At 63.9% G+C, this 10,973-nt stretch overlaps 1 protein-coding gene across 3 annotated transcripts; it reads left to right on the top strand.

Moving 5' to 3' along the window:
- The first annotated feature begins 563 nt into the window (after positions 1-563).
- Positions 564-10,944, top strand: ALDOA (aldolase, fructose-bisphosphate A). Of its 3 annotated transcripts, none has more exons than XM_030474426.1 (9): positions 564-925; positions 3,260-3,378; positions 3,956-4,167; positions 4,663-4,717; positions 6,195-6,355; positions 6,699-6,782; positions 6,961-7,135; positions 8,631-8,830; positions 10,727-10,944. In XM_030474426.1, exons 2-9 carry the CDS (start codon positions 3,267-3,269, stop codon positions 10,820-10,822), a joined length of 1,095 nt encoding a protein of 364 aa, XP_030330286.1. In that variant the 5' UTR covers positions 564-925; positions 3,260-3,266; the 3' UTR covers positions 10,823-10,944. The 3 variants fall into 3 exon arrangements, with proteins under 3 accessions (XP_030330286.1, XP_030330285.1, XP_030330283.1); XM_030474425.1 differs by lacking the exon at positions 564-925 and adding an exon at positions 1,339-1,392; XM_030474423.1 differs by lacking the exon at positions 564-925 and adding an exon at positions 1,881-2,518.
- Positions 10,945-10,973: the final 29 nt, after the last annotated feature.

The following is a 10,973-nucleotide window of genomic DNA, read 5'->3' as shown; positions in this document are numbered from 1 at the left end:
CTCGGGCCCGCCCCCTCCATTCGCATCGCCCCGCCCAAGGGGCCTCCCCCCTCCCCACCGCTGTGTGTAACCCCCCCGGCAGGCCCCGCCCCTCTCATTAGCATTCATTAGCATTCATTAGGAGACGTTAATTACCCGCTGCCACCCCCAGAGGCCGCCGCGTCTCCACGGCAACGGGAGTGCGCACCACGCATGCGCGCCGCTCCGACTCCTGATTGGCCGAGGCACTAGCCAATGGGGATGGGCAGAGCGGGCGCGTTGCCGGGTAGAGTCGGAGCCTGCGGACGGAGCCGGGGGGGGGGAACCTGCGGCGCTGGTTGCCATGGCGGGCTCATTGCATATGTATGAGGTAGGCGGGGCCACGTTCATGAATATTAACGAGGTCCACGGCGGTCACGCCCCCGTCAAACCCCCAAGTGGGCGGGGCCAGGCTCCCAAAGCCCCGCCCCCCGCCCACGCCGGGGTCCTGCCGCCGCGCGCATGGCCGGGGGGGGGGCGGGAGACACCACGGCTGTTGCCATGGCGACCACGTTGCTATGGCAACGGGGGAGGGGTCCCCAAAATGGGTGGGGGGGAGCCCCGAAGCTACAGTGAAGGGACAAGAAGCGGGGGGGGGTGCTTTGGGGACACAAACGCAGCCCCAGAATAGCGGGGAGGGGTCCCCGATGTGATTTGTGGGGCGGGAAGGGTGAGACGGGCTCTGGAAGCAAAGGGGGGGCCCCCCCCAAAATGGGGGGGGGGGGGCTTTTCCCCTCCCCCCACCCCGCGGGGAGCGGTGGGGGAGGGGCTGGCGGCTATTTTTGGCGGTGGAAAGGGCAGAGGTCACCTGAGAAGGTCAGAGGAGGGGGGCCCCCCCACCCCCTAAGGGAGCCCCTATATAAGGGGGAGCCCCCGCACCCCCAGCGCCGCCCAGGGACACCCCAAGGTGAGTGATGCGGAGGGGGGACACCCCACTCTGCTGCACCCCATACCCCTCCCCACCGCGGAGCATGGACCCCCCTGCACCCCAACACCCCCCTGCGCCCTATGGGGAGCTCAACCCCCTTCCTGCCCCCCGAAACCCCCCCCAGGTACCCCCAAACCACTCCTTCACCCCCCCCGCACCCCCAAACCATCCCATACCCCCCTGCGCCCCCTACCCCCCTGCACCCCAAGCTCCTCGCCAGGTATCCCAACCCTTTCCAACGGCATTTGCACCCCTAAATCCTCCCGGGACCCCTCATTCCCACCCCGGGGGCACCCCAAAACGTTTGTGGGCCCCACCGTGACTCAGGGCGCGACGTCGCCCTTTTAAGGGCGCCCCCCCCCCACGAGCCGCGGGCGGAGCGCGCGTGACGTCACGGCGCGCGCCCCCCCCCTTCTTTCCCGCGCGCGCGCCGCTGCCTGGACCAGGTGTGGGGCGGGGGGGGGGGGGCGGTGGGTTTTGGGGTGAAAAGCGGCGGTTTTGGGTGCGGGGTGGAGAGAGACGGGTTCTGGGGTGAAAGGGGCGGGTTTTGGGGCTGTTTGGGGAAATGTTGCGGTAGATGGGGCAGATTTTGGGGGGCGGGAGGAGATTTTGGGGTGAAAAGGGCAGATTTTGGGGTAAAATGGGGAGAATTCTGTGGTGAAAGGGGCAGGTTTGGGGGTGTGGGGCCAGATTTTGGGGTAAAATGGGCAGATTTTGGGGAGTTGGGAATTCCCGAGGTAAAAGGGGCAACTTTAGGGGGATTTGAGGGCAAATTCTGAGGTAAAAAAGGCAGATTTTGGGGTGGGGGGTGGGATTTTGGGGTGAAAGGGTCAGATTTGGGGCAAATTCTGAGGTAAAAGGGGCAGATTTTGGGGTGTGGAGGGAAATTGTGAGGTGAAAAGTGCAGGTTTTGGGGGGTGGGGTTGGATTTTGGGGTGAAAAGAGCAGATTTTGGGGCAGAGGGGTAGATTTTGGGGTGAAAAAGACCAATTTCCAAAACCGTGGGTGAGGGGCGGGTTTTGGGTGAAAAAGGCAGACTTTTGAGAGAAATTTTAGGGTGAAAAGGGGCGGATTTGGGGCTAAAATTGCAGAGATTGATGCCTGAAGGGGGATTTTGGGGTGGAAAGGGCAGATTTTGGGGTGGAAAGCACGGATTTGGGGGTAAAATGGCAGATTTTGGAGTGGGAAACACAGATTTTGGGGTGGAAAAGGCCAGTTTTGGGGTGAAAGTGGCAGGTTTTTGGGGTAAAGGCATTTTTGGTGTGAAAGTGGCAGATTTTGGGGTGAGAAGCGCTGATTTTGGGGTGAAAAGGGCCGATTTTGGAGTGGGAAACACAGATTTTGGGGTGGAAAAGGCCAGTTTTGGGGTGAAAGTGGCAGATTTCGGGTGAAAAGAGCAGATTTGGGGGTGAGAAGCACTTTGGTGTGGAAAGGGCAGATTTTGGGGTAGAAAACACTGATACTGGGGTGAGCAGCACTGATTTTGGGGTGAAAAGAGCAGATTTTGGGGTGAGAAGCACTGATTTTGGGGTGAAAAGAACAGATTTTGGGGATGGAAGCACTGATTTGGGGGTGAGAACGGCAGATGTGGGGCGGGAAGCGCTGCTTTTGGGTGGAAAGGGCCGGTTTTGGGGCGGGAAGCGCTGCTTTTGGGGTGAAAAGGGCCGGTTTTGGGGCGGGAAGCGCTGCTTTTGGGGTGGAAAGGGCCGGTTTTGGGGCTGGAAGCGCTGCTTTTGGGGTGAAAAGGGCCGGTTTTGGGGCGGGAAGCGCTGCTTTTGGGGTGGAAAGGGCCGGTTTGGGGGCTGGAAGCGCTGCTTTTGGGTGGAAAGGGCCGGTTTTGGGGCGGGAAGCGCTGCTTTTGGGGTGGAAAGGGCCGGTTTTGGGGCTGGAAGCGCTGCTTTTGGGGTGAAAAGGGCCGGTTTTGGGGCGGGAAGCGCTGCTTTTGGGGTGAAAAGGGCCGGTTTGGGGGCTGGAAGCGCTGCTTTTGGGGTGAAAAGGGCAGATTTTGAGGCTGGAAGCGCTGCTTTTGGGGTGAAAAGGGCAGATTTTGGGGCTGGAAGCGCTGCTTTTGGGGTGGAAAGGGCCGATTTTGGGGCTGGAAGCGGTGCTTTTGGGGTGGAAAGGGCCGATTTTGGGGCTGGAAGCGCGGGTCCGCAGCACACGTGGGTCCCCCCGTGGGGGGGGGGAGGGGGGGCGGTCCCGGGGTGCCCTTGGAACGCCCTTGGGGTGGGGTGGGGGGGTCCCGCGGGGCCGCCATGGGGCGCGGGCAGGGCCGGCACGTCCCGGCGGTGACGTCACTGGTGACGCGGGCAGAGCCGCGATGGCGCCGCCGGTGGCCGCGCTGAGCCCGGAGCAGAAGAAGGAGCTGGCGGGGATCGCGCAGCGCATCGTGGCGCCCGGCAAAGGCATCCTCGCCGCGGATGAGTCCACCGGTGGGTGCCCGCGCTGCGGCGGGACCGGGGGGGCAGCACCGGGAGGGCGCGGGGGCGTTACTGGGTTATACTGGGATGAACTGGTTTGTGCTGGGATGGCTCCAGGGAGCATCACGAGGCCATTGAGCACCTCGAGGTGGCACCAGGGGCTCACGAGAGCTGCTGGGGCTGAACTCGGAGCTACTGGGAGGCAGTGGGGCAGCCTGAGTGGTCTGCTGGGGTTACTGGTTCATACTGGGATGAACTGGTTTGTACCAGGCTGGCTGCAGGGAGCATGTGGAAGCAGCCGGGTGCCTTAAAGTGGCACCAGGAGCTCCCTGTGATCTACTGGGTTTGAACTGGGAGCTACTGGGCAGCTCCAGGAGGTCAGTGGCCCTTACTGGGCTATACTGGGATGAACTGGTTTATACTGGGCTGGCTGCAGGCAGCATCAGGAAGAGCCAAAACACCTCGAGGTGGCCCTAAGGGGCACCTGAGAGCTCCTGGGGCTGAGCTGGGCGTTACTGGGAGGCACTGGGGTAGCTCCCGGGGGGCACTGGTCCGTACTGGGAGTGACTGGTGGCGCTGGGCGGCGCAGGCAGCATCGCCAAGCGGCTGAGCTCGGTGGGCGCCGAGAACACGGAGGAGAACCGGCGCTGGTACCGGCAGCTGCTCTTCACGGCCGACAGCCGCGTGGACGCCTGCATCGGCGGCGTCATCCTCTTCCACGAGACCCTCTACCAGAAGACGGACGATGGGCGCCCCTTCCCCGAGGTCATCCGCAGCAAGGGCGCCCTCGTGGGCATCAAGGTGGGGACGTCGGGGGCTTGGGGTGGTCGTGGGGGGCTTGGGTGCTCCCTGGGCTGGGTCAACCGCGTCAAAGGTGGCTTCACTGGGCGCCCTTGGTGTTGGGGTCCACCTCAATGGGGCGCCGTGGGGACATTGGGGAGGTCTTGGGGTTGTTGTCATTGGCCCAGCTCAAGGAGCACCCATCAAAGGTGGCTTCACTGGGTGCCCTTGGTGTTGGGGTCCACCTCAATGGGACATCTTGGGGACATCGGGGGTGTTGGGGAGGTTGTGGGGACATTGGGTGCTTCTTGAGCTGCATCAATCTCTTCAAGGGGGTTTTGGTGGCACCAAAGTGAGGACCTTAAAGGAGTCGTGGGGACATTGAGGGTGTTGTCACCTTGAGGGGGCCACGGGGGTGTTGGAGGGACATCGATGGGGCTCAGGGGTGACACAAGGGCTGGGGGGACACTGGGGGGGACCAGCCCAGCGCCCCGGTGACGTGTCCCCATCGCGCAGGTGGACAAGGGCGTCGTGCCCCTGGCTGGCACCAACGGCGAGACCACGACCCAGGGTGAGGGACAGCCCCGGCCCCAGGGGGGCCACCCCCGTGTCCCCAACCCCGTCACCCCCCTGCGCCTTTGGTGTCCCCAGCCCCGTCACCCCCCTGCCCCTTTGGTGTCCCCAGCCCCGTCACCCCCCTGCCCCTTTGGTGTCCCCAGCCCCGTCACCCCCCTGCCCCTTTGGTGTCCCCAGCCCTGCTGCCATCCCCAAACCCCGTTGGTGTCCCCTCCCCTCATGTCACCCCTGTGCCCCTTTGGTGTCCCCGGCCCCAATGCCACCACCAGGGCCCCATTCCTGCTGCCATCTCCAAGCCCTGTTGGTGTCCCCATCTCTCATGTCACCCCTGTGCTCTTTTGGTGGTGTCCCCATTCCTGCTGCCATCCCCAAATCCCATTGGTGTCCCTTCCCCTCATGTCACCCCTGTGCCCTTTTGGTGTCCCCATCCGTGATGCCATCCCCAAACCCCATTGGTGTCCCCTCCCCTCATGTCACCCCTGTGCTCTTTTGGTGTCCCCATCCCTGCTGCCATCCTCAAGCCCCATCGGTGTCCCCACCCCTCATGTGACCCCCCTGTCCCTTTGGTGTCCTCGGCCCCGATGCCACCACCAGGGCCCCATCCCTGATGCCATCCCCAAACCCTATTGATGTCCCCATCCTTCATGTCACCCCCCTGCCTCTTTGGTGTCCCCATCCCTGATGCCATCCCTAAACCCTATTGATGTCCCCACCCCTCATGTCACCCCTGTGCCCCTTTGGTGTCCCTGGCCCTGACGCCACCACCAGGGCCCCATTCCTGCTGCCATCTCCAAGCCCTGTTGGTGTCCGCATCTCTCATGTCACCCCTGTGCTCTTTTGGTGTCCCCATCCCTGATGCCATCCCCAAACCCCATTGGTGTCCCCTCCTCTCATGTCACCCCTGCCCCTTTGGTGTCCCCATCCTTCATGTGACTGCTGTGCCCCTTTGGTGTCCCCATCCTTCATGTGACTGCTGTGCCCCTTTGGTGTCCCCATCCTTCATGTGACCGCTGTGCCCCTTTGGTGTCCCCATGCTTCATGTCACCCCCATGCCCCTTTGGTGTCCCCATCCTTCATGTCACCCCCATGCCCCTTTGGTGTCCCCATCCTTCATGTCACCCCCGTGCCCCTTTGGTGTCCCCATCCTTCATGTGACCACTGTGCCCCTTTGGTGTCCCCACCCCTCATGTCACCTCCCTGCCCTTTTGGTGTCCCCATCCCTGCTGCCATCCCCAAACCCCACTGATGTCCCCATCCTTCATGTCACCCCCGTGCCCCTTTGATGTCCCCATCCTTCATGTCACCCCCGTGCCCCTTTGGTGTCCCCATCCCCGCTGCCATCCCCAAACCCCCTCAGTGGCCCCATCCCTGCTGCCACCGTGGCGGCCTCATCCGTGCCCTTCCCAAGAGACCCCCCGTTGGCGTCCCCATCGCTGCTGTGCCCCCCCGCTGACGTCGCCGCGTGTCCCCAGGCCTGGACGGGCTCATGGAGCGCTGTGCCCAGTACAAGAAGGACGGGGCTGACTTTGCCAAGTGGCGCTGCGTGCTCAAGATCTCGGCGCACACCCCCACCCGTCTCGCCGTCCTGGAGAACGCCAACGTCCTGGCCCGCTACGCCAGCATCTGCCAGCAGGTCCCTCCTCGTCACCCCCGCCACCTCCTCCGGGGCTCGCTGGCCCCCGAGCTGCAGGGTGGCACCTCTGGGTGCCACCGAGAAGTGGGGCGGTGGGATGTAGAGGTGGCGTGATGTCACCTAGACGTGGGGTGGTGGCACCTCCGTGTGCTTGGGTCACCTCGTGGTGCCCTCACTCCATCTCTCTGTCACCTCCGTGTGCCCTGTGGTGGTTGGTGGCCTCCGAGCTGCAGGGTGGCACCATGAGGTGGCACCTCCACCTCCCCAACCCCATCCCTTGGTGTCCCCCCCCCCCGCTTTCACCGGGGTGTCCCTGTCCCCAACGCCCCCCGTGTCCCCACAGAACGGCATTGTCCCCATCGTGGAGCCCGAGATCCTCCCGGATGGGGACCACGACCTGAAGCACTGCCAGTACGTCACCGAGAAGGTGGGTGGTGGCCCCAATGTGTCCCCCCCCATGTCCTCGGGGTGTCCCCACCGTGTCCCCCCCCATGTCCTCGGGGTGTCCCCACCGTGCTCCCCCCCATGTCCTCGGGGTGTCCCCACCGTGTCCCCCCCCCGTGTCCTCGGGGTGTCCCCACCGTGTCCCCCCCCCCCGTCCCCAGGTGCTGGCAGCCGTCTACAAGGCGCTGAGCGACCACCACGTCTACCTGGAGGGGACGCTGCTGAAGCCCAACATGGTGACCCCCGGCCACGCCTGCACCAAGAAGTACAGCCCCGAGGAGATCGCCATGGCCACCGTCACCGCGCTGCGCCGCACCGTGCCCCCCGCCGTGCCCGGTCAGTGCCCCCCAGGACGCTGCCCCACCGCTTGTGGGGGCCCCACGGCCAAGGGGTTGGGGGGACCCCATCCCATGTTCTCGTGGTGGCCACATTGCCATGGGCTTGGGGGGGCTCCATCCCATGTTCTTGTGGTGGCCCCATGGCTGTGTTCCTGTGGTGTCTCCATCCCATGTTCTTATGGTGGTCCCATGGCCATAGGCTTGGGGGGCTCCATCCCATGTTCTCATGGTGTCCCCATGGCCATGGGCTTGGGGGGGCTCCATCCCATGTTCTCGTGGTGGCCCCATGGCCATGGGCTTGTGGGGACTCCATCCCATGTTCTCATGGTGGCCCCATCCCATGTTCTCATGGTGTCCCCATGGCCATGGGTCTTGGGGAGGCCCCGTCCCATGTTCTCATGGTGGCCCCATGGCCATGGGCTTGGGGGGGCTCCATCCCATGTTCTGGTGTCCCCATGGCCATGGGCTTGGGGGGGCTCCATCCCATGTTCTCGTGGTGGCCCCATGGCCATGGGCTTGGGGGGGCTCCATCCCATGTTCTGGTGTCCCCATGGCCATGGGCTTGGGGGGGCTCCATTCCATGTTCTCATGGTGGCCCCATGGCCATGGGCTTGGGGGGGCTCCATCCCATGTTCTCATGGTGGCCCCATGGCCATGGGCTTGGGGGGGTTCCATCCCATGTTCTGGTGTCCCCATGGCCATGGGCTTGGGGGGGCTCCATCCCATGTTCTCGTGGTGGCCCCATGGCCATGGGCTTGGGGGGGCTCCATCCCATGTTCTGGTGTCCCCATGGCCATGGGCTTGTGGAGGCCCCATCCCATGTTCTCATGGTAGCCCCATGGCCATGGGCTTGGGGGGGCCCCATCCCATGTTCTCGTGGTGGCCCCATGGCCGTGTTCCTTTGGTGTTTCCATCCCATGTTCTCATGGTGGCCCCATGGCCATGGGCTTGTAGGGACTCCATCCCATGTTCTTGTGGTGGCCCCATGGCTGTGTTCCTTTGGTGTCTCCATCCCATGTTCTCGTGGTGGCCCCATGGCCATGGGTCTTGGGGAGGCTGCATTCCATGTTCTCCTGGTGGCCCCATGGCCATGGGCTTGTGGGGACCCCATTCCATGTTCTCGTGGTGTCCCCATGGCCATGGGCTTGGGGGGGCCCCATCCCATGTTCTGGTGTCCCCATGGCCATGGGCAGGCTCCATCCCATGTTCTGGTGTCCCCATGGCCATGGGCTTGAGAGGGCCCCATCCCATGTTCTCCTGGTGTCCCCACGGCCATGGGCTTGGGGGCGTTCCATCCATCCCCATGTTCTCGTGGTGGCCCCATGCCCATCTCCCAATAGCATCTCCATCCCCACGGCCGTGCCCACATCCCCGCAGCGTCCCTGTCCCCACAGCTCCATCCTTGTGCTGCTGCCCCGCTCCTCACGCCCGTGCCCCCGTGGTGTCCCCACGTCGTCCTCCCGTCCCGCTGACGGTGTCCCCTGTCCCCGCAGGCATCACGTTCCTGTCGGGGGGCCAGAGCGAGGAGGAGGCGTCCCTCAACCTGAACGCCATCAACCGCTGCCCCCTGGCCCGGCCCTGGGCCCTCACCTTCTCCTACGGGCGCGCGCTGCAGGCCTCGGCCCTCAAAGCCTGGGCTGGCAAGAAGGACAACACCAAAGCGGCGCAGGAGGAGTACGTCAAGAGGGCCCTGGTAGGTCCCGGCCACCCATGGGGCACCCAGGGGGTGGAGGGGACAAGGGGACGTCAGGGGGTTGAGGAACGTCTTGGGATGGGGACGGGGATAAGGTGGAGGATGGTGAAGAGGGGCTGGTGGGTCCTTGGCACCCATGGGACACCCAGGGGGTGGAGGACCCATGGGGATGGGGAGATGGACAATGTGAAGGTGGCCATGGGGACGTCAGGGGGTTGAGGAACATCTTGGCCATGGGATGGGGACAGGGATAAGGTGAAGGTGGAGGATGGTGAAGAGGGGCTGGTGGGTCCTTGGCACCCATGGGACACCCAGGGGGTGGAGGACCCATGGGGACGTCAGGGGGTTGAGGAACGTCTTGGCCATGGGTTGGGGACAGGGATAAGGTGAAGGATGGTGAAGAGGGGCTGGTGGGTCCTTGGCACCCATGGGGACACCCAGGGGGTGGAGGGGACAAGGGGAGCCCGGGGGGGAGGTTGAGGAGGGGTTGGTGGCTCCCCCATGGGGACATCAGGGGGTTGAGGAACATCTTGGCCATGGGAGGGGGACGGGGATAAGGTGGAGGATGGTGAAGAGGGGCTGGTGGGTCCTTGGCACCCATGGGGACACCCAGGGGGTGGAGGGGACAAGGGGATGTGGAGATGGACAATGTGAAGGTGGCCATGGAGACATCAGGGGGTTGAGGAACATCTTGGTGTGGGGAGGGGGACAAGGCTGAGGTGGGCCCATGGGGACAGGGAGATGGGGAAGGTCAAGGAGGGGGTGGTGGGTCCCCTGCACAGGGACATGGGGGGGCACGGGGGGGGGTGACAGCCCCGTCCCCAGGGGTGGCCTCGTGCTGGTGCCACCACCAGGGTCAGTGCTGGGGCAGAGCCTTGTCCCGGGGGGCGTCACCCAGGGGCTGGCCCCAGGCTCCCTGTGCCCCCCCCTTGTCCCTATGTCCCCCTATTGTCCTTGTGTCCCCTTGTCCCTGTGTCCCCGCCTTGTCCCTGTGTTCCTCCTTGTCCCTGTGTCCCCCCCATTGTCCCTGTTGTCCCCACACCCCCCATGCCAGATGTGTCTCTGGTAGCCCTGTCCCACATCCCCGTCCTGTATCCCAACCCGTTATCCCAGGCTCACTGCCAGGCGTGCCGCGGGCTCTCCCATGTCCCGTACCCCGTGTTACCCCGTGTTATCCCTGTTATCCCATGTCCTGTACCCCGTGTTACCCCATGCTATCCCATGTTATCCATGTTATCCCATGTCCTGTAGGCCGTGTTACCCTATGCTATCCCATGCTATCCCTGTTATCCCATGTCCTGTAGGCCGTGTTACCCTATGCTATCCCATGTTATCCGTGTTACCCCATGCTATCCCATGTTATGCATGTTATTCCATGTCCTGTACCCCCTCTTATCCCATGCTATCGCATGTTACCTGATGTTATCCCATGTTATCCATGCTCTCCCAGGCTCACTCCCAGGCGTGCCGTGGTCTCTCCCATGTCCCATACCCCATGCTATCCCATGTTACCCCATGTTATCCCTGTTATCCCATGTTATCCATGCTCTCCCAGGCGTGCCGCAGTCTCTCCCATGTCCCGTACCCCGTGTCACCCCATGTTATCCCTGTTATCCCATGTTACCCCATGCTATCCCATGTTACCCATGCTCTCCCAGGCTCACTCCCAGGCGTGCCGCAGTCTCTCCCATGTCCTGTACCCACCGTTACCCCGTGTTATCCCATGTTACCCATGCTCTCCCGTGTTACCCCCCATTACCCCCTGTTACCTGTTATCCCAGGCTCACTCCCAGGCGTGCCGCGGTCTCTCCCATGTCCCTTACCCCCCGTTACCCCCCGTTACCCCCCGTTAGCCCGTGTTATCCCATGTTATCCCATGTTCTCCCTCTGTCCCAGGCTAACTCCCAGGCGTGCCGCGGTCAATACACCCCGTCGGGCACCGCGGGCGCCGCCGCCAGCGAGTCGCTGTTCGTGTCCAACCACGCCTACTGACGTCGTGCGTCATCACGCCGGGACGCGCCCACACCCCCACTCCCCCCCTTCCAGTCGTCCCCCCCCCCCTCCCCCCCGCTCTGTACCCGCTGCGGCGCGAGAATAAAATGGACACGGATGGAGCGAGACCGAGACACGGGGGGCACGGGGG

The sequence above is a fragment of the Strigops habroptila genome, unplaced genomic scaffold (assembly GCF_004027225.2).
Source record: "Strigops habroptila isolate Jane unplaced genomic scaffold, bStrHab1.2.pri NW_022045589.1_ctg1, whole genome shotgun sequence".
In the NCBI taxonomy this organism is placed as follows: domain Eukaryota; kingdom Metazoa; phylum Chordata; class Aves; order Psittaciformes; family Psittacidae; genus Strigops; species Strigops habroptila.
Note: the sequence above shows the minus strand (reverse complement) of the source record. Positions and strands in the feature narration are given on the sequence as shown.

Bases quoted from the DNA above. Each gene is read 5' to 3' on its own strand.
- ALDOA (XM_030474423.1), top strand. From the start codon at position 2,499: ATGGAAGCACTGATTTGGGG. The intron at 2,519-3,259 runs GTGAGAACGGCA...TGACGCGGGCAG, and splicing joins ATGGAAGCACTGATTTGGGG to AGCCGCGATGGCGCCGCCGG. The intron at 6,783-6,960 runs GTGGGTGGTGGC...CCCCGTCCCCAG, and splicing joins GCCAGTACGTCACCGAGAAG to GTGCTGGCAGCCGTCTACAA.